The sequence below is a fragment of the Dreissena polymorpha genome, chromosome 14 (assembly GCF_020536995.1).
Source record: "Dreissena polymorpha isolate Duluth1 chromosome 14, UMN_Dpol_1.0, whole genome shotgun sequence".
NCBI classification, from domain to species: Eukaryota; Metazoa; Mollusca; class Bivalvia; order Myida; family Dreissenidae; genus Dreissena; species Dreissena polymorpha.
The window spans coordinates 47,849,646-47,873,217 of NC_068368.1; the positions used below are offsets into that span (position 1 = coordinate 47,849,646).

Genomic DNA, 23,572 nt, shown 5'->3' on the forward strand with positions numbered 1-23,572 from the left:
TATACCTATCTCACTAAGAATATAATTTCATGATGAAAATTCACTTTAAAAACCTTTGATTTTTGACACCATATACAAATTCAAAATATACAAGAAGATCATTGATGAAAAAAAATGCGAGCAATACTTTTTACTCACGAATTAGGTTGTCATCAAGACAGCCCCGTTGACTTGTGCATTTCTGTGTATAATTTACTTGTAACCCTAGCAGTTCACACGTTGCCAACAACTCTTACCCAAATATAGGTATAGAGCACTAATGAACTTTTTCGACTTAGCTGTTTCACTCAGGTTTTCATCTTAATGAATTTTACATAACGCCAGCAGACACGCATTAATATTTTCGAATATTTCATAGGCTGATTCGAGAAAAAACCTTTGAACTTTGGCTACATCACTGTGTCTGTGCTCAGCGCAAAGGATGTAGCACTGTTCAGTGTAAGAAATTCCGGACTACTCTCTGAATGTTCAAATGACACAAATTGTGGCCCAGTTACAATTACGCGTTAAAATCTATCTAGCAGAATTTCAGTTTTGCTTTCAAAATGAGAAAACAAGCATTACTAAAATAGTATAGTGTCCCGATAAGAGGAAAAATCATTTAATTATCCAACCATAATGTTTGCCGTACTCGGTCAGCACGTCTGGAAATCGTTCCCGAACGCCTGGATAGGCTGCACTTATTTACAAGTTTGCTATTTTGAATTAAATTTTGTATCGAAAAGCATTGTGCTTAAATGTGCCATTTACAATTCGTAATGAGATTTTTAATGACCCTCATCATGCGAAAGTGGGTCTTATTCCATATGCGCAAATCATATATGTAAATCACTCAGCCTGCGCATCTCTCAGTCTGGTCAGGAGATACATAATGAGGCCAAAACATAATACTGGTAAGTGATTTTATAGCGAACAGCATCGCCTCTGGCCTGACTGAGCAAATGCACATGTTGGGTTTAAGAAACGCTGGCCGAAACGCATAAGACCCATTTTCGCATGACGCGGCTATGAAAGTGTGATTTAAATGTCTCGAAAGAAAACTGCGTTTAAATCAATATTAACATACGATATATTTCGATAGTGAAGAAATATACTCATAATACGGCATGTGACACGTATGATGTGCACTTCCGTAGTATATTTTTTATCTACTTACACTAATGTGTGGTTTGACACTGACAACACACATCTCATGCGGTGAATATGCAACTTACAAGTGAAAACAAACACAATAGTTAAACTTTTGTTTTCATTTTATTTATTTATTTAGAATAGTAAATTGCAAACTTTATTTCAAAGTCAGCGTTTACGCCGACTTCATTTTAAAAAGATATTTCTTGTTCTATTTAGTCGTTTTCGGTTTTTGCGATTATAAAGCATTTTTGAGGTTGTTTATAGTATACCTGTAGTAATTTGTGAACTCATGTCCAACGTTTTATAAATTGAGAACTGCGAATATAAACAAGCTTAACCTTCTACTATTGCGTTGTTAGCACTCGTAAATACAAAAGATCGCCGCTATCTGTTGAGAACAAAAAAACGTTTCCCAGAAATCCCCGCTGTAGAAGCATGAACGAGGTTACTAAACAGATCATCATTCGTGTTATATTTAATTGTTTGTTATATTCGGCTTTAGCGAGCATGAAGCATTTTTGTTGTTGTCTATCTTATCCCTGAAGTTAGTGTTGAACTCATGTTCAACGTTTTATAAACTGAGAATATAAACAAGCGTAACCATATACTATTGCGTTGTTTTCCCGAATATATTAATAGCCTCAGATTAACAAGCGTAACCTTATACTATGGCGTTGTTTTCACCCGTGCTCTCCCTTGTTTATCGGCAGCCGCATCTATTAATAGCCTCAGATAATGAATGAGCTGAGCAAAAATACTACGTCATGAAGACGCAGCAGAAAGTGGACTAGTTTAATCATCCATACACAATCTTAATCATTCATAAACAATCTCTTCCGCGACACGTATAATACAATCATTGTTTATTGATTCTTTTATATATAAGCTCCGTTCGAAACTATTACATTTAACACGATATGTTTCCACTTGTGAATGAATATAGTTGGAGAACTCAAACCTGTTGCATAAATTATGCAACTCTTTCTCGCGCGGATACGGCATGTGTGGCCGGTAGTAGGCTCTCCGTAGATAAGCCGAACCGACTTAAAATTTTGAGTAACAACATTAGCCATCAAGCCATTGGAGTGTGTAAAAATGGCAAACATGTTTGGGATCCCAATAAGTTCTAGAATGTGAAAAATGCGGGATACGATCCTACCTCTTGATCTCCAGAACATACTTTTGGCACCGCGTATGAAAGGCGTTGAGGCGGCTCGCATGTCACATGAGGGTCGACAAGGTTTCGCTACCATACAGCAGGGTGCTGAGGACACAGGCATGATATTCCATGATCTCGGTCTTTTCTGTTAGTAGCTTGTTCTCCCAGACTATGTTTGCCAGTTTGGCCATATTGGCTGAAGGGTTTGCAAAACTAAATATCGATGGACAGGTTTCTGCTGCTGGTGGACCCAAGGTAGGTGAAGTCGTCGAACACTTCCAATGTATTGTTCCGGATCTTGATGCAGTATTCGTTATTGACATCGGCCACTTGCTCTTGTCCGTAAGCGAGCGGGGTTGACCAGTTTCCCATCAGATATTGTGTGAAGGTAGATGCAATCAATGGACGAGTCAAAGGCAGGCCTACCTCAGCTGAAAAGAAATGCCAAACAAAATATATGCGATTGTACAGCCAAGTCCGACGCCGCTTCTGATGTGGAATTACTAGGAAGATGACATGTCGCAAACACCAGTTCCTTTCATGTTTTTTTTGTAAGGATAGCACCATGCTTCCAAGCTTGAGGCGGCAACTGATCTTCTTCAAAAAGCGGAACAGTCTGGTCTGCTGACCATGTCGATTTTTTTTTGCATTGTTGATTAAGGCCAAGTGAGGGCGCACACTCTGTTCTCTGCACTTTTCTTTGATTTAGTTTAAACCTATTTATTTTAGCTCGATTGCATCGAAAGCCTTAGGCTTATATAAATGCTCTCGAGTCCGTTTCCTGGGCCTAGAACAAGTACTCGGTGTCTTTGGGGGAGATATAAAGAACGCTCCCACGGTGGGGATCGAACCCGTGACCTCCCGATCGCTAGGCGGACACCATATCATTTACACCACGACGACCTTTGATTTGACGAACTTTGAAGATTATGTCGGTGGCGGAAGACACACTGGCACCCAAGATAGATCTTTGCTGCAAGGATTTGGGCTCGGTGAAGGAGAATGCGGGCAAAGACCTTCCCAACCTAGCTAAGCGAGATTCCTCTGCAGTTGTTACAGTAACTCCGGTCACCCTAGGAAAGTAGCTATTGTATAAGGTGACTATGGTTGCAACTAGCATGACTTATTGTACTACGCCATCATCCCAGCACAAGAGCAGAAATGTATGCAGTGACCGTCACTTTCTTTGGCTTTGTCACAGCTCAGCGAGTCGATGATGGAAAGTTCAACAGTGGGCATGGCTTCATTCTCTCCCATTACAGACAGGTTGCTAATGTCGTCGATTTCAGGCTTAGTGGCAACAGTTACCATAGAGTATAGCTCTGTGGAGTGCTCCATCCGTCCATCTCCTCATCTAATGATCACGGTCAGTTATCACCTGCCCAGTGAATGAGGCCACACACATTCCCACAGTCGGCTGAGCGCCTGATGCCCTCGCACAGCTGCAGCCAGTAGACGTAGGCGCATTGTCGCGCGATACGTTTTGAATTGCACCATGTCGTCCCAAAAGCTGAGAGCGTCCTCTCGCATGGGGGAAGGAGAAGATGAGCAATTGGTTGCATAGTCGGGTTCAATGTCTTAGATATTGACATTGAATAAGGATTAAGTCCATCCTACATTCAAAAGGCGTGCACATGTTATGACCGGAGAAGAGCTCCAACAATCTCTGTTCTTGTCGTTCGTCTTCCTAGTGGCATAGTGTCAAATACAAGACTGCCATTACCGACGGTCTCCTCCAACTCTAGCATAGGATGGGCTCAACCTTTGGAATTCCGCCAAGCAGACTGTCTAGCTGATCGTAGAATCTTCATCAGAAACGCATAGAGTCCGAACATAGACGCTGAAGATAGTGATGAGACCTGCAGCTGAGTTTTAGCGACGAGTAAGGATGTGACCCGTACCGCTATTGGGGGGTTCGATGAAGGCAAGCAAGATTTTATTTAGAGCAAAATATACTCCATGTTGACGTGCCTGTTTTTAATCACACCCCTTCCAGAATACAATGTAGTTCTCTTCCCTAAGGAAAGCATTAGATGAAAGTCTACTTTCTTGGAAGACGGTGATGCAAATGTCAAGTCTGGTAAGCTCTCTGTCGATGATGGGGGTCTTCATGGAGTCATCAATTGTGAGCAAGTCATCAGACTTTCCAGACCGCATGTTTTTCACATAACAATTTACAAAACGAAGTGTTGGAGATTTAAAGCAGTGTTCTTTCTCTTTTCTGGTGCGTGGTTTCCATACGCTTGTCGTGCATACAAACTTATCGCCTTGTACCCATTGAAGCAGGTTGATGTTGGCGGGTCAGCACCTTATTGACAGGTGATTGCCCAGCTTGATGCGGGCTTTAGCTCACCAATGCGACCCGTACATTAGGGCAAGTTCTTGTAGTATTTCGTCCGAGAAGAGAAGATATGAGCTGCTATTATTGGAGAAATGTGCAAAATTAAAATGTAGATCTTACGACAACTCAAAAAGCACTCTATTTTTGTCTAACACCTTAAACCCGGTAGGGAACTGCTGTTCCGTCATTGACAAAGTTCTTGTTTAAACATATTACTCACTGCCAAAGGTCAATTGATATTTTACAATTGTAATATTGAAATCATCAACATATTTCTCAACGACAAATGTCACTTCATATTTTACAACTGTAATATTGAAGTCACTTATGAATAGTTATATAATGCGTTGTGTATTTTGTACCTAGCAATATTCAATGAATTTTAAAAATTGTATTGATGTTGTAAGTTAGAAATTAAAATTAAAGGAGTTCGGTCAGCAGCCATCAAGAGAATGATGATGATATGGACGATGACAGCTTGACCTATTTAGGAAGCTGATGATACTATGACCATCGGAACTTAAAAAAAACAATCCTTAAAGTTAAATAAACACTTTAACGTATAAAACGTCTTAGACTTTTTGAACACCGAATTTTATGCGCTTCAGTGAAAGGTGTTTACAGCAGCTATTATTATAAAAGTGTATTAAAGGGATCACGGTTTGGTAAATTTACAAAATTGAAAAAAGTTGTTTCAGATTCGATTCAAAAGTTGTTTTAGTTATGATATTTGTGAGAAAACAGTATTACTGAACATTTACTATAGTCCAATATAGCCATTATATGTAACTTTTGACGATTTGAAAACCTAAAAAATTATAAAGGTTGCAACGCGAAACGCTTGAATAATTTGGAGAATTCTGTTGTTGTCGTTTAAATTTACGAAACTACGAAGATTGCTTATATAAGGTATAAAATACTTAAATTTTGTATATCCAGCGGAATAGCCGAGAGGGCTAATGCGTTTTTACTTCAGACTAACTCCAGGACTCCGGGGGTCACTGGTTCGAGCCCTGGTACCGGTTACTTTTTTTTTTGCTTTTTTAAATTTTATTCTTGATTTTTTACTTGAGCTTTTAAGATCCAATGTTAATATTTATCAATATAAAGCATTTAATGACAAACTTCAAAATATGCCAAAATCTGTTAAAAGGCCCCTTTAAAACCACATGACAATATTCGCATCATTTTTATTAATAATTAGGACAATATTTAATACTTATTTGAATCTCTCGTGAGACGTCTGTGCGCTATGACCACGAACAAATAGTCGACACTCATGACAACCACGATGATGCAATGGACATATATGAGCCAAAGCTGTGAGAAGCGCTCCATCAAATACCCGACCAGCACCGGATATAGCATAGCACCCAGAGCAACCATGACGGACAAGGTCGCGGCGACCTTACCCGTGAGGCGCGTCACGTGATAGGATATCCAGGTGTGTATACCGGCGTATATGCTCGACATTCCCAGCCCACAGACACAGACGCCCACCCACAGAAAAGCGGGAATGTCAAGCACCGTGGAAAATATAAGAAACGTGCCGCTAACAATTAATGCAGCGTGGTTCAGAAAAAGCACGGTTGTAACACTAGCGTACTTGAGTAAAACAATTCTTAAAGCTCTCGCTGCGGCAAACGTTATCCGGAAAGCAAAATTTATACTCGTGCCTTCTGAAGGGCTCCAATTCAAACCGGATGTGACGAAAGTCATTAGGAAGAAAGTCAAGCCGCTATCTAGCATCAAGTAGAAAGTGAGGTGTACAGCCAATAGTAAGGTAAATACCACTTGCATTCTTGATGAGAGACCATTCTTTATTTGTTTGCTGCTTGATCCATTCATCAGGTAATGCGAGTCGATTCGTTCCTGGATAACGCCATGAGTTGCGAGGACGACGATGTACACAACGGTAGAGACGACAAAGACGCCCGAGGTGATCAGGAATACAATATACACCTTCGAATCACCGTTGATAGTTTCATACTCGCAATCCGCGTTCGATCGATTACTTTGTCCATCGGTAAGAGGGACCGAATAGTTACACGCTCCTACGGTAGAATCATTTTCTGGCACTGAAAGTTTTGGCGCTAGAAACGGTTCCGCCGAGAAAGTCGATATTGTTGCACCGATACTCCACATAAGGTGGTAGCCTTGCATGTAGGGACCTGCCTGGTGGCCCCATACTTCGGCAATGTCCGTACACATCACTGAAACAACATGTCCATTATAGTACAACTTTGCTGTGATGATAAATGAATTTAAAATTAAAACACAATGACCGACGTTGTAGGCAATGCCCGTTCTTAATTAAGTCATCAAGATTTGAACGATTGAACATGTGAACTGATTTCTATTACACAAAAAACTTAAAGTGATATTAAATCTCCAAAAATGAAAATATCATACAGCCAATATATTAGTGTCAAGCAGCATAATTTAACACCAATCTGTATTTGTTTAAATTAAAGGTGAGGGTCGAAGACTGTTATTTTGTCTTCGAATATTCTGTTTTACTTACAGAATTTAAAAAAAATAAAAAATGCGTGTTTATGTAAAATGTTCAAGTACCACTGTCATAATATTTACTGATTGTTAAAACAGTCATAGTCATCTTAATAATTAGTTATACAAACGTATAAAAAATACGACAACTTACATATTTGTATACATGTGCGATGTAAAACAATAAAACTACACTATATCGTACTAGTATCTATCCACGCTGTGATCACCCCGTGCGAAATGTGTAATGCAATCACGCTTGCGAACGGACACCACGGTGTGATGGCAGTGATGACGCCTTGTCGGACCGTATTTGGTACAAAAACGAATATGGTACATTTGTACCATATTCGGCCGAATATGGTACAAATGTACCATACTCGGACCGAAGATGGTACAATTTTCGACCGAATATGGTACAAACATTGTACCATATTCGGTTGGAATAAGTTTTTCTATGCTCGCCAAAACGTATTTGGTACATACCAAAAAAACTCATAAAAATGAAAATGGCCTACGTATATGGTACATAAATTATGTATTTCTTAATAAATGAAATAGTCTGCCGATGTGTAAACTTTTTTTCAAACTCAAATACATTGTATTAACCTAATATTGGAAGTGACAAAAGTATCATCATCATCATCATCATCATCATCATCATCATCATCATCATCATCATCATCATCATCATCATCATCATCATCATCATCATCATCGTCGTCGTCGTCGTCGTCGTCGTCGTCGTCGTCGTAACTAGCAGTAACAGAAACAGCTAACCTAACCACACTTTACATGGATTTTGCTGGTTGTGTAACTGTTTCGCCGGCTCTCAACCTAACTTATAATAGACCAATTCACGCGTGACGTCACGCGCACCTGCGTGTTTTTTCCGCGCCACTCTGGTAGGCAAAAGAAAGACACGATCAAAGAGGAGATATCGAGCATGATATTTATTGTCACGCTCTATATCTATATTAAATACATTATTTAATATATTTTGATATGTATACGATCATGTTTAGATTTTAGATTTAAACATCCCAAAAGTTGTTGTACTGTACTAAAACAAATAAGAATGAAAACAAACAATAAATAGACCGATTCCATGCACACAGCATATATTAACTTACCACTATGATAATCCATAATCCATCTGTTATTAAGTATGAACAATTGCTGCAACTAAAGAACAGGGTCTGAACTAATAACACTTTGTTTATGTGTTAAGGAATCTTTGAGTATCAGATCAAATTTGTTAAATCGTATAACGTAATTTACCCATTGTTCATCTTATGTACCCCAATACACAGGTGGTTAGCGTGTGGCTATGATATTAATTAGTGAAAACATCATTTTGAATGATAAATAATCATATTATAACGAAAAATTAACTTTTCTGAAAAAAAAAATATTTCACTATCAAATATATATATAACAAGGTATGCAACTCAAAATCAGCCCAAAACGGGGTGCATCGCTTTGAACAGCCATATCTTCATCAATTGTGCAGCGATTTTCACGATCTCGGTCTTATTCAACGCAGAAATGAATTTCCTTTCTGGAAATGTATATGTCTTGCAATATTTTTACAAATGCTGGGTCAACTTTTAAGAAATAACACGATACACAACACGCATGACCCAGTTGACAGTGATCATGCTGTCTTTAAGACTGAAATCTTCACGGAGTAAAGGGCAACTTCCCTACAAAGTTCATGTAGTTCGATACCATAATTCAATAAAACGTATGAAAAAACATTATTACCGTTCTTGTCGTTACATTCTGCATCAAGACTAACTGTCCAGCGCCGTTTGAAACCTTTGTTTACATACATTTCAACTAACTGACATTTTAAACATACGAGTGATTTCATTGGTCCAATGCGGAGGTGTGTCTTTACAACTGGAGATTTCATTCATAAAGAATACATGATCACTGTCAACTGGGTCATGCGTGTTGTGTATCGTGTTATTTCTTAAAAGTTGACCCAGCATTTGTAAAAATATTGCAAGACATATACATTTCCAGAAAGGAAATTCATTTCTGCGTTGAATAAGACCGAGATCGTGAAAATCGCTGCACAATTGATGAAGATATGGCTGTTCAAAGCGATGCACCCCGTTTTGGGCTGATTTTGAGTTGCATACCTTGTTATATATATATTTGATAGTGAAATATTTTTTTTTTCAGAAAAGTTAATTTTTCGTTATAATATGATTATTTATCATTCAAAATGATGTTTTCACTAATTAATATCATAGCCACACGCTAACCACCTGTGCCCCAATATACATTTGATTTATTCATACTCGTGTTTGTTAAAATGTGTTTTCTGGCGCGTATCAATATCAACCACATGACTGTGATGTTGACGAGGTACATTGTGCAAGTCAACTAAAAAAAGTCTTCCAAAACATTGAACTAAATTTTGCAATTATATCATTCTGTAATCTGACTAAACCTGATTACATCAATGCACACATTATAAACTCGGTAGTATTATTGGCAAAATATTTTATTTTTAAATGCAAACAGGAAAAAAAAAACACCATACATTGATTTTCTTGTGTCCTTTTAATAATATAATTTAACAAGAGAATAAATCGCGACTACACAAAATAAATTACATATATTGTATATTCGTTGTGCGCTTTTTATGCTCAATGGGTACACCTACCATAAAAAAAAGTAAATATACTTTGTGACATAGTTTCACCTAGCTTAAAGCAACATGTATACACTTTTTCCCTTGTATATATATAAAATATAATAAAATAAAATATATATCGAAATTGAAACTGTTTATAACATATTTTTCACACCATCCATAGTCTTTATATATGCTATGTACCATAACTTATATCGGGAAAAAAGACAACATGTATACTACTTTTGTGTATTTTTAAACATAATATTTTATGTACAAAATATATTATGTTGTCGATAGAAATAAAAAAGGAAATTACTAAAAAAAGTCTTGTCTGTTTGTCTAGGAAAACTAACACTTTGACACATTAAATAAATTAATTTAATTTAATTGTTTTGATTTGATTGTTTGCATCCATCTTAAAATCGTGTTAGCCTTTGTATTCCGGTGTTTAATTGCCCCCTTTGTTCGGCACAAGCCGATTATCTCGTTTTGATCAGATATTGTCCCTACTTAACTAACAGCAAAGTGTCATAAACTACAGCAGGGACCTATACAAACAATAGGTCCCTGACCACAGGTGGTATATGAAAGTTTGGTCATTAATCACAATTGATGATACCACCATGTCTTCTCTTTCTAGTAGTATTGAGCAGTTATTTGGGGTTGAGTAATATACCGCTAAAGTTCAACTGTTCAATTAGATATGCTACATATCGTAAAAAAATATAAAGTAATTTGTCCAGTATATATAATTAGAAAATGTACGCTGTGAAGATACTAGCCTGTTTACCGGTAATTTATAACAAAACGTATTTAATAATTGGTAAATGTACATATAATCATTAAACGTATTTAGCGGGTACCGGTTCATTAAAACTACGTCATTCCGTTTAAAGATTGAATGTTACGGCCATGCACAAACGACATCATGAAAACAAGAAATTACGTAGGACTACCGGGGTAAATAATATTTACGAAAAATAAAAAGCAATATAGATAACAAATCATCCAATTTAAAAGAAAATGAACATTTAAATACTGTCATGCACTTCGCTTTTAATAGGGGTTTGTTGTACAGTGTCAGATTTTAATGCACCCCTGTTCTTTCACTCATATTTTTTTTATCACACTTTCATACTCGTATAATTGATAATTATAATAATATAATGGGGTGCATTATTATTTTTTGTAATTTTTGAAAACTTCTGCAAGAAATAAAACGGCTAATGCATAGCTTTGTTTTGTGAAATTGTCGGTGTTTAGTCTTCAGACCACATTTACCTTGATGCTAATGACTAACGAGTATATATTTTTTTATAGATAAGAATACATGTATTAATTAAACAATATTGACATTAAAAATGCAATATCTTTAATAGCATTTAGGTGTTATGATGTTGTTGTTAATGTTTTCGATATATTGACTAAACACGTGCCATTATCTATACGACATAATGTTTATCGTAACTGTACCCAGTGCTTTTGCCTACCAGCGCATCGCGCATGCGCGAAAATTCGGAATCAAAACAATAACAATGAATTGGTCTATACTGTATTTCAACATCCAATCATATTGCAAGAATCATAGTGTCAAACTATGTTTCAAACTATGATTTGACCAATGAGAACTCTCCTTTTATCCAGCTGATTCCATTCGCATTACTATTCCGCCATCTTGAAATCAGCTTGCTGATCATGATAACGACATTGTCATCTTTGTAAAACATTATTTACACATTTGCTTATTACAATTATTTAGTTAATTATATTGTGAATTCAGCACAGTCCATATTGTAGGTAAGTGAGTTTGAGCTGCATTTCTGCGTTAGATTTGCGATATTTACTCAACTTGGACTCGTAATTTTTCTGTCAATTGTTTTCAATAAATGCGTTATTACTCGGTGTGGAATGTTAAGAATATGAAAGCATTATGTCAAAGGTTTCCTTAGTTTACTTAATTTTGTATAGATTGTTTAGCATTATAGTGGTTGTTGTCCTGTTTTAAAACCACTTCCGCCTAAACGTAAACAATAGCAAAGCCATTCAATTATTGCCGATGAAAAAAACAACAATTTTTAATGCATGCACATTTATACTCGCATAGGTAATCATGTCCAATAGTTACATATATATATATATATATATATATACAGTCAGTTTATCTATTCCGGCTCCTGTCCGATTCCGACATATTTCTAGATTGAATGGCTGGTACGGAGAGAGTATGTTTAGAAACTTAATTTTGTCTGTTGTTTCATGTAAAGTAATTATTTCTTTGTCTACTGAATGGATGTTTACAAAATGTATGAACTCTTGGCCTGCCAGCGCTTGGATTTCCAAAACGAGGCTTCAGATCGGTTGAATTTCCAGCGCGTTTTTTCGGACGTCTGAAAAGTCGGTGGACAACATTAATCTGTTCAATGACCGAGGTTACCAAAAGGTTCGTGTTATTTTCTTGAATTATATATATTTTACTCGTTACAGTCATCAATATGCATTTCCACCTTCATTTAAGAAAGATAAACACCATTATATAAAGGCCAGTCAGTGTATCTATACGAACGTTGACGAGTGACGTCACGCGCACCTGCTAAATGACCCGAGTTTCTACTGGAGGGCAAAAAGCGCATATACAGAAGCTCTATCTCAATATCTATCTCATAGTACTGCCTTGACAAAATCAACGTTTTTGTTGATAATCATGCATAATATCAAATATAATTTTAATTATGATGTCTTAAAAGACATAAGCATGCAAGGAACTTTATTTTTGAATAATATTGTTATTATTTGTTTTTACTTCAAACGAACTCGGGAGTGGAAAACCATTTAAGAGCACATACGGTATATGGATACCACAAAATTTCTCTACTTGCACTTCTTTGCGACCATTTGAAGTTAAAACAAGTCTCAGAAATTGTTATTCTTTCAGAATAAAATAGATTTAATGAACGAAAACAATTGAGGATGAAGACAAACAACAAATAGATAGATTTTATCTTAGCAACATACCTGTATGCATGTAGTAACCTCTATATGTCTAAAAAAACTAACCTTGTTACACATTAAATAAATTTGATCGATTAATGTTATTGATTTATTTAATTGTTACACCAGTTCTGACACTCTGTGTTGCAGCATAGGTGTTAAATTGCACCTTTGTTCATCACAAATCGATTATCTCGTTATGATCGGAGACCGTCCAGACAAAGACAACAGGGTGTCATAAACCAAGGCACATTGGGTCCATGCCATAAACCACATGTTGCAGACGATTGTCTGTTCATTAAACACAATTCACGATACCTCCATGACATCTCTTGGCATTTTGAGAAATCAGTAAAGCCAAATTTTAAAGCAAAAAAGAAAAGAGGCTTCAATAAAATATTTCAACATTACAAAATGACGAAATCTGTCAGAAATGGATTAACAGGAACTAGTGCATTATATTAGCCAGTTAATTGAATCATTATAATACAGTGTTCAATAAATATAATTTTAACATATTGTGCAGTATTACTGCTACGTAATTAAGGGATCCGGCAAATGTAAACTTCGCTAGTACGTGTAAAGATTTTACGTTACTTCAGTGTACACAATACCATCATGAAAAGAAGCTATCACAATATGGTAAACAAGAAATATCTTTAAAAAAGATATACGGCGTTGATTGTGGTCGATGTTTATGAACGATCAAAAGTTATCTCTATGAGATAAAAAGTAGCGGATGCCTTTTTTCTGCGCAGTTGTTAGCTACATCATAAGCAAATCAATTACGGGGTGTTGCGCCAGATTTCGTGGCTTATTTTGCTTTATGTGATATTATTACTCAGATATCTATATTTACAGAATAGAAAAACACAAGAAACATGAAAATAAACGAGTGCATATAGGTCAGCCGGCAATACTCGAATCTTATTTAATTGCATAATTATAGTATAGCGAATTATTGTGGTCATGCTTAATAAACTGATCTAAATGGATAAATATTTCTAATTAATTTTATCAAAATTGGTCCTTATCATGCAAATTTTGAAACCATATTAAAAATCGATGATTTACATACCACAATAATGTCGCCGAATATCTTTATTTAGTATCTTTCTGATCAAAACAGACTTCAAGTGCACAAAGTTTACGAGACGGCGTTTATATAAAGATTTCTGCAACTGACCGCAAACTGACCTTGATACCTTGCGGATTGGAATGCAATGCATTACAGTCACTACGTTATTGTCAGTAAGACACAATGATCGCAACCCCTTTTGCGAACTCCGGTGATGAACTGTATATAAACTCTGACTTTCACAAAATGACCGCGTGTTGACCCGAAACCTCGCGGGTTGAAATGCAATGCAAGTAAGTACTAAATATGACAACATAGCCTTTAGTTAAACGCTTTTGCGCTGGTAATTCTCTGAAAATAAAAGGTGAACGCACAAACTGTATTTATGTCGAAAATTGATTGTAAAACTGTTCTATCTATTGGGCCTTTTTATTAGAGATAAAATTGTTTCATGCAGTAAAACAGTGTTACAAAGACGCGGATATGTTTCCAATGTTCTGGTGTTATACTAAAATCAGCCAATGGAATAAATGAAGTGTATTCATTCGTACCTAGCCGCGGGAAATTTTATTTGAGTATTATTGGACACTTACAAAGGTCAAGTCAGGGTGAAAAGCTGGCTTATTCAGCTTACGCCGAAAAATACTTGCGTTAAAGAAATGAAATTTATAATGTGTTTATAATAGAATGCTAGACTTTAAATTATCACTAATTATCACTAGCACGGACTCTAGATGACAATATACGCTCCGTGTCACTAGTAAAGAGATTTCAATATACATGCGAAGACAATATTCAATTTGCATAATATGCAGGTTTTTTTCCGCGTTTGTATGATAAAATTTATTAACATTGGCATTCAATGTTAACGAAACGAAAATTTATTGATTGGAAAAGTATATAACCATAACATTTAATTTTTTTATGTATTCCGTTTTTGGCTTTGTTTGATAATTGATTAAATGCACCTCTTACAAGCTGATGAAAAAAACCCTATCCATACCACTTATAATTATTATCAAATTAATAAGTGTTTTATTATTTTTGCAATATCATTTATTAAACTCTTACTATCAGAAACAATAAGGCAATTTCATTGTTTTGTTTTGTGGGATTGTCAGTATTTAGTATTCCCACCACGTTTACTCTGATGCTTATAACTACATTGTTTTTATGAAGAGGGATCGATATATATATGTGAATATACATTTATTGGTACTAAATATAATATATTAGCACTATTTTTTTTAAAGATATTCATTTTTATTTCGCATTTGTTATCAAAATATTGACGAAGCAAAAGCCCTTTATACATGCTTTACGTTACTGTAACCAGTGTTTTTGCCCTCCAGTCAATGCGCATGCGCGGAAATATCGAAATGTAAACAATAACAATCAACGTTCGTATTCCGTACCACCTGGATGCATAACTCGGGGGCCGTATAAACATTACCGTAACTTCGACAAACATTTTTGGTGCATGTTTTGCGGATTTGGTCTGTTGTTTAATGCTATAGTTCGTCATTAAACTTGGTTGACATGCAAAGTATGCCTTGAAATAAAATGTTTGCAATATTTTCTCCCATTTGTAAGTGTGTAATGAAAATAAATAAACTTTCAGTGGTCAGACAAACTGTCTTAAGGGCATATCAAATGGTCAAAAGTGGGTGGGGTAATTTAAACTAAAAATTTCTTATATATGCATTCTATATTAATTTTGGAACAATATGTACAAATAAAATAACATATATTTCAGTGATACATGCACCATTTGTAAATAAATCTTTCAAAAATAGTCAATAATAACATTTTTTCACCTCATAAACCACTTTCTTCTTGGGAGTTGTAAGTCTTTGTGTATTCATATATCCACTGACAGCAGCTGGAACCTATACCAGTGTAGAGCATTATGTTAGAGTATTAAAAAATATAATTCACTAGAAACACTTAAAAAAGTCTCCTTTATAAAGTCATTTTTTAAGAACAAAATGTAAACAAATGGGGTCAAAAAATAGTTCTCTTGAAAAAGTATGGTGGGCCAGAAATGACAAATTATTAAAAATAGAATATATATACAGAAATGTGGAAAGCATGATTTTGTGTATATTAATAATATTTTTATGTTTCCCACATAATACTGGGAGACATATTGTTTTTGCCATGTGTTTTTTTTCAAACAAACTTTAAAATAGTCCATACTTTTGCAATATTGAAGATAGCAACTTGCTATTTGGCATGCATGTGTATTTAATGGATCTGCACATTTTAATTGGTAAAACTTCAAGGTCAAAATGATCATTCAAGGACAAAAGTAAAATATATTGGGGGACATAGTGTTTCGCAAATACATCTTCATTTTAGTTTTGTACACTGTTTCAACATGTTTCAATAAATGTTACATTACAACAATATAAACCTATTACATTATCTCTTAATTGCAGGTTTTACTAAATTTTGTAATAATTTGTACATGCACTTAATGTATTCATTTTGTTATTCTACCATTTTGCCTTCACACTACATATACACTAATTGTAATACATGTGCACTTAATTTTTTTTAAAATTTATTTATATAGGGTAAACAGCACATTACTAGTATTTGTCATAATGAAATGCGAAATTGATGATGAAATAATACACCACTTGATTAAGCATTGTAACATGCAATTAAGGTTGCTTTAGTGATGCCACAAATCCAACTTTGTCATACAAGGATTAAACAAAATATGTGTTTGTCAGAAATACAATGTCCCCTAATGCGTTGTGTTGAACCCATATATTTGACCTTTTAGCTTGAATGATGACGTTGACCTAGACATTTCACCAATCAAAATGTGCAGATCCATGATATACAAATGCATTGCAAATATAAAATTGATATCTTCAATATTGCAAAAGTTATGGCCAATGTTAAAATTTTCAGACGAACGGACATACATGTACTGACGGACATTTCTACTGCTATATGGCACCACACCGGGGGCATACAAATTGTTCATACAAAGATTTCAATCCATGCAGATAGAGACCATGTCATGTCAAGTGCCTTAAACACTTATGATAAATATTGACAAAAAGGAAAAATTAAAGTTTTAAATTATTTATACTTTTATTCCATTGGTTACATTTAAGTATTGGATTGGAGCAACACTGGAGGCATTCAAATTCATCCAATTTTGAGTTTGTTCAGTGTTTCTTCAAACCATTGAGATGGCACTATCCATATATGCTATTATTGTTTAATGTCATTTCATTTAATTTTGAGAAATAGCACATTTCTGAAATTTCCATGCCAATTAATATATTAATAACTGATTTATCAATTTACCTAATGACAAATAAATATACCTTTTTCGCAATGTTTTCTTGTCTATATATCAACGAACTTCAACGAGCCTTCATCTAAATCCCGTTGAAGACCGTCCACCTCATATGGGCTGTCTTCTCCTTTATACAGGACTTCATGTACCGCTTGTGGATCACCGTCTTTTCCTAAACAAACGCATTAAATATTTCAATCCTTTTCCAAATACAAAAGGCATCTGAAGAATCTTCAGGATAGGTATGTGGAAAAAAACAACAAAAAATCAGCATTTGCGAATTCTTATTTTCTTATGGCTTTCTATTTTCCATACGGTAAAATTAATTTCTACTTGATACAATTTTGCAGGTTGAAAACCTTCAATAAATTATATAAAATTGCAAGATAGCCTATTGTGAGAAAATAATAAATTGCGCATCATGAGTATTTAAAAAAAAAATAATAATTAACAATTGCTACTTTTATCACAAACTTTAATAATATCATCTTTTTCAATATAAAAATTGATGGTAACAAAGACTTATTTTCATAAATAAGCAGTTTATAATAAATATTTTTTTTTATTTTGCATACATTAGTTAAAATTTTTTAACATCCTTGTTTATAACAGGACATTTGGTAAATTAATGTGAAAATCATTACAGTGGTATATAAAACATAATAATTACAAGCCTTAGTATACATGTACATATATGTGCTATATTAGGTTTTTAATACATCATTAGCCCTTTGAAAAGGTATTGAAAAATGAGATATTGGTCATTATGAAATATTTCTCTTTTAGTAACCATGTTTTCAAAGGTTGTATATTGCAAGCCACATTAATTTGTATGCGGGGCAAAGAGTTAAATTAATTGATTAAACAATTATATATTTATAATAATTACCTGATACTACATCTATCACTGTTCCAATATACCATTTGCTCTTTTTGGTTTCCTTATCAACAATCCATTTGTGTCGAATCTGTCGACCAACAAACTTTGCTGTTCTGCATCGACCAGTCCTTTTATTGGTGCAAACTTCCTATAATAAAATTTTATTTATAAACAAGACGGCCTGAAAGGCCCAAAGTTGCTCACGAGAGAGTGAAAGGAACTGACCTGGCCTGTGCATCCCAAAATGTCACTATAAGAAATGTTCTAACCAACTTTCATGAATAGTGAACACCATGGTGGTCTTTTTCAACATACCGGATACATTTTCGTACACATCCAAAATATTATTATTCGACATTAAAACAAAAATTTTGAAATAGTTTCATGAAGATTGGACAATACATGTGACATAAAAAGTGCAAACAAGTTTTTTCAATAGCCATATAAGGAAAAATGACCCAACCCCAGGTGGCCATGTTTTTCAACCAACTGGAACAATTTTTTTTTATTTTTATTGTTAGGACAATTCTTGTGACAAACTTTCATGAATATCGGTCAATAAATGTGGCCTATATTGATAGCAATGTTTTACTAAAGCCATATATAGCCATAAAAGGAAAAATGCACCGCCCGCCCCCTGGTGGACATGTGTTTAAAGCAACCCTTACTGTTTTAAAAATCATGCAAGATATCATTGACACCAATCATCTGATGAAATTTCATAAAGATGGAACATAAATGTGCCCTCTAGAATGTTAATTAAACCTATTATTTTAGATCAATTGCATCTAAAGCCTAAGGCTTATATAAACGCTCTTGAGTCCGTTTCCTGGGCCAAGAACCAGTAATTGGTGTCTTTGAGGGACATGTAAAGAACGCTCCCACAGTGGGATCAAACTAGGTCACTAGGCTGACACCATATCCACTACACCACTGCGACCTTGAGTGTTAACAAGGCAAATGTAAACGACGCACGCCCCACAACAGACAAAAGGCGATCACAAAATCTCACCATGAGCACATTGTGCTCAGATGAGGTAAAAAAATGTATACATGAATAATCAGAATACATGCATGTTCAACTAACATTAAATTCTATTTGCTATCAACATAAACATTAATTGCCAAATAAACAAGTCACTGTGACCTTGACCTTGGACATGAAAATCAATAGGGGTCATCTGCCAGTCATGATCAATGTACATATGAAGTTTCATTATCCTAGGCCTCAGCGTTCTCGAGTTATTATAAGGAAACGATTTGGTGAACGGACAGACAGACCTACGGACCGACATGTGCAAAACAATATACCCCCTCTTCTTCGAAGGGGGTATAAATATAGTGAGTAATTACAAATACAGACATCTTCATACAGCGATAACCATGATTACTTTAATAATTTCTGTACATTAAAACAAGAGCTTTGTTTGTGAAACACAATGCCCCCTAGGCCCTACTGTGCTTTGAACCCATATATTTTACCTTTGACCTTCAAGGATGACCTTAACATTTCAACAATCAAAATGTGCAGAAGCTCCATGACATAAACATGCATGCCAAATATAAAGTTGCTATATTAAATATTTCAAAAATCATAACCAAGGACAGGTTAAGGTTTTGTATTGGCACACATACAATGACAGACATACAGGCCAAAAACAATATACTACTGATCAATCAATCCGGGGACATAAAAATGATATTTTGCTGTAAGTTATTAATTATCTTAGCAAGATGAGTTAATAACAACCAACAATAAATGTTATTTAGATGATTATTTGACTAAGTTACAAGGAAAATCTACAATCCACATTTAAATATGCCTACATTTTTACTAATTTATAATTTTTACAGTTTGCATATGAGGAATTTAATTTATTTTTCTAAAAATGCATATGTCAATTGACTTTTGTTGTTTTACACATAATTTGCCATTAAAAACATAGTGACAAAAATATAAATTTTTCATTATGAACTATTTATCGTTTAGTCATTAGGTTTTCAAATGTTGCCGTTTATAACGCTGTTGCATGGCTTGGACCCCGTCATCCGCGATATATTGGAGTAACAGTGTATCTAATGTAACTTCTTTTAAAGCATGGATGGTAATTAAGTTTTTTCAATGTACATTATTAAATATTTCACTATGTTACTAAAATTAAATTGAAAGCATCACCAAAATTACCAAAATCTTTATTAAAAAATTGTTTTGTCAATAATAGTAAATCATAAATATATATATTATATACCTTTGGTGTTGAATTGTTATTTACATCAGTCAATGTATCATCGCATAGATGGGATGGACCCGCTATTTGATCATCTACATGTACTACCAATTTTGACGTTTTTACTAATGGCTTGGAAACACTTGTACATTTTGTCTTCGTCAATTCAACTCGTTGACTAGGAATGAACTGAAATGAAGTAAATAAACATTTATTAACTTATATCTTAAAGTTCTGTATTACATAATGTTTACCCTTTTCATGTTCCCGAATTCTGCATAACACTAAACCATAAAGATGAAATAATATATGAAAAATTTAATTTATTTTAATAAAAATCATTAATTAAAAATGTGAAATTCTGTATTATTATAAAATTCATCAAATGTTGCATTGTTATAAAATTTAATTTTCTTTAAATATGTCATAATGTAATTGTATTAGGAAAAAGCTAAATTATAAAATTGATGTCAGTGCATAACCCAGAAAGGAATATTTAAACACAAATATATATATATATATAAAATTTAAGGTAACTTTGTGAGGGACATACATTTGTTACAAATCATCAGACTAGGACAAGCTGATAGTATGTGTATCTCCTCTTGGTAGTGAATCTTCCATTGAAGGTCATTGAATTACATTATTTAGTAACTGTTGTTAAGATAGACAGACAAACAGACAGATAAATATATGATACCCACAAAAATAATTTAGGGGGTAGCATAAAACATATAAATGTAGACAACACTTACCCATGGTTTGTTTGGTTGTCTAATTCCAGTATATGTTCCCATTCTTGGGAGGGCTATTTCAGGAAGCATGAACTTCATATAGAAGGCTAGCAATTTGGGTAACATTTGCGTCTCCCATAATTTACAGTTCCTTTGTATTCGTTCAATGAACATGTCATATGGTTTTGATCGTCTTACCACAAAATCACACCATGGTTTTTCAAAGATATTTAATTGTCCTTGAATTTGGTAATAAAAGCTATGGGTTTTTTTAAGCTGAATTTTCCCTTTTACACATTCCAAACAAAAATTTGGCACTTTTTCCACAGCTTCTTTTATTAAATATGAATTTGTTTGCAGCAGATTCTTTATTTCCAAAAGTCCTTTAGATTCTTTTGATAAGACAATTCCATCAGTTGAAGCTGCTAGAAAGGGGTGTTCTTTACAAATTCTCAATCCAGTTCTCTGCACTTCAACATTTCCTTTAACATTTTTATATTCTATTATAGTATTGTCCTCTTGTGCCAGTCCTCTTATTGTATGGATGTTACCAGAGAATTTGGAATACAGCATATTATTTACTAAAGCTGTAGATACATTTGTGTTGCGGCGAGAAATAACCTTTCCAAAGTTGGAGCTAGTTAGCCTAATACTTCTTTCTTTTTTCCACAATTCTGATTGGGATTGATTAATGGTTTTTTTTTCAATATTGATTAATTCAGTATCTGTTTTTAATATTTGACATTCATAAAATTGGTCACACACAATTTTGAGTTGGTCTGCTGGTACATCAGGTGAATCATCTAAATTGCTGCCATAGTTAATTTTAGCTTTTTTACAAGTGTTTTCCTTCAAATTTTGAAATTTACGTTTACGTCTTAATGATTTACTTTCTGGTTTAGCCTGATATTTGGCACTTGCATAATTTTTCTTTGTTTGTCTGTGCACAGCTTCAAAAAAATACTGTCCACCTTGTTCTTTGGTTACATGTTTAAATGTTCTTACAGACCATTCCTCACCCAGGTTTTTTCGCAAAGCACCACCAAAACATCGTGCGTGCCAAGATCCTCTTCCACATCGATTCACAACCTTTCCTCCATTAAATTTTGCTCTTATTGACATCCAGCTTTCGCATAAATTGGTGGTAAAATTTCCTATCAAACGATCACTTTTCTTTGCAATTCGGTTTAAAAATACTTGCACATCCCTTACTACTTCTGTTATTTCCGCCTTTTGACACTGTTTCTTTAATGCATTTCGGCTGTTTTCCATTTCAAGATGTGAAGGCAATTTCCAAAATTCATATTGTTCGTCTATAATTTTATTAAAATAATCATTATCTCCATTTTCATTGGTTAATTGTTCAACACTGTCAATGTTTTCCTTTTCAATCTTCTTGGTGCAGAAATTGCTACATTTATCATGAAAGCCTAAAATGTGATATATAGAGTTTATAATGTCTTTTTTCAATTGTTTAGAGTCATTTTCGGAAGATCTCATTTTTATAGCGCATCTCACAGCGGTTGTGAGCCTTACCCGATTCAGTTTTGTAAGTTTTCCTTTTCCTTTTAGGTGAGGTTTTTCAGCCACAAGCTTTTCCAGGTTTGCTCTTAAGCATTTGCACGTGTGGTTTGCACATTCCAGTTTTTTTATACTTTTACCCCATACAGGAATTTGTTCTTGAAGTTGGGGATACACAGAACTGTCTCCATCCCCTATCATGTAAATGTATCTCAGTCCATGTGTTGATTCTGCTTCAAGGAAGCCCTGAACTATGATATCTGTTTCCATTGCCTGAGAACTTTCATGCCAATTTTTAAAACATTGATGTGGTTTAACTTCAGTATTCATGTTTTTTGCCCTAGAGCACAATATGCAATATTTATTTCTGACACCAATGTACAATAGTTTCTTTGTTTCTGCTCCGAAAATAACAGCTACACCACCTGATGCGTTGTATGTGTGTTTGTGTGTCCTTTTGGACCACCCACCATCACAAATAACAGTAATATATGGGATTCCTTCATGAAAATGCCCCTTTTCAATAGCTTTACGCCTCTCTTCTGCACCAGCCTTCAACATTTCATCTTTAATGGACTTTGACCACCATTCACCAATAGTGTGTTCCAAGCTAGAAAACATATTTGATGTTAAAGGAGGTATATTTAAAGTGCTTAATTGTTCTTGCAGGTCAGTTGCACCTCCTCCACTTGCCATAGTTCCCCAAACAGCTCTAACATTAACGTCGAAAAGTCCATTACCCTGTCTTTTACTCGTTTCAAGTTTGAACTCTTTGTTACATCCAGCACATATGGCCATCAAAATGCTAAAAAGTCCACTCTTGCACTTTTTGTTGCAATAATAATTGCTTTGGGGCACAAACATACATGCGCTGTAATGCTAGATATATGTTCTTGCAAACAATCTAAATTTATAACACGATTACCTGTCAATTCTTTCTTGTATTTATTCATTTTAAATTTCAATTTATTCTTACCACTCTTTAGTAGCCTGCTGCTCCCCGCAGAATTGCATCTTATGCGACGC

At 34.7% G+C, this 23,572-nt stretch overlaps 2 protein-coding genes across 4 annotated transcripts in view; both read right to left on the reverse strand.

The window, feature by feature from the left end:
* Positions 1-5,778: 5,778 nt before the first annotated feature.
* Positions 5,779-23,572, reverse strand: part of LOC127857600 (sodium-dependent glucose transporter 1-like) — a 152,255-nt gene continuing 134,461 nt past the window's right edge. Inside the window, exons 4-5 of one of the 3 annotated variants that reach the window (XM_052394076.1) lie at positions 7,348-7,440; positions 5,780-6,847 (exon numbers count right to left, since the gene is read on the reverse strand). In XM_052394076.1, the coding sequence (XP_052250036.1) occupies positions 5,847-6,847; positions 7,348-7,440 (1,094 nt within the window). In that variant the 3' untranslated portion in view covers positions 5,780-5,846. Of the gene's footprint in view, positions 6,848-7,347; positions 7,441-23,572 lie in introns of all 3 variants that reach the window. The other 2 variants (XM_052394077.1, XM_052394078.1) reach the window with 2 other exon arrangements.
* Positions 15,715-22,108, reverse strand: LOC127857602 (uncharacterized). The gene is made up of 5 exons (XM_052394081.1): positions 21,047-22,108; positions 20,313-20,480; positions 18,073-18,211; positions 17,212-17,355; positions 15,715-15,750 (listed from the first exon to the last, which is right to left on the reverse strand). The coding sequence occupies exons 1-4, from the start codon at positions 21,596-21,598 to the stop codon at positions 17,234-17,236; spliced, it is 981 nt and encodes a 326-aa protein (XP_052250041.1). The 5' UTR covers positions 21,599-22,108; the 3' UTR covers positions 15,715-15,750; positions 17,212-17,233.

Coding starts and splice junctions, on each gene's coding strand:
- LOC127857602 (XM_052394081.1), bottom strand. CDS start 21,598: ATGCTGTATTCCAAATTCTCTGGTAACATCCATACAATAAGAGGACTG. Junction 20,481..21,046: donor GACAACCAAACAAACCATGG/GTAAGTGTTGTC, acceptor ACTTCATTTCAG/TTCATTCCTAGTCAACGAGT. Junction 18,212..20,312: donor ATAACAATTCAACACCAAAG/GTATATAATATA, acceptor ATTTTATTATAG/GAAGTTTGCACCAATAAAAG.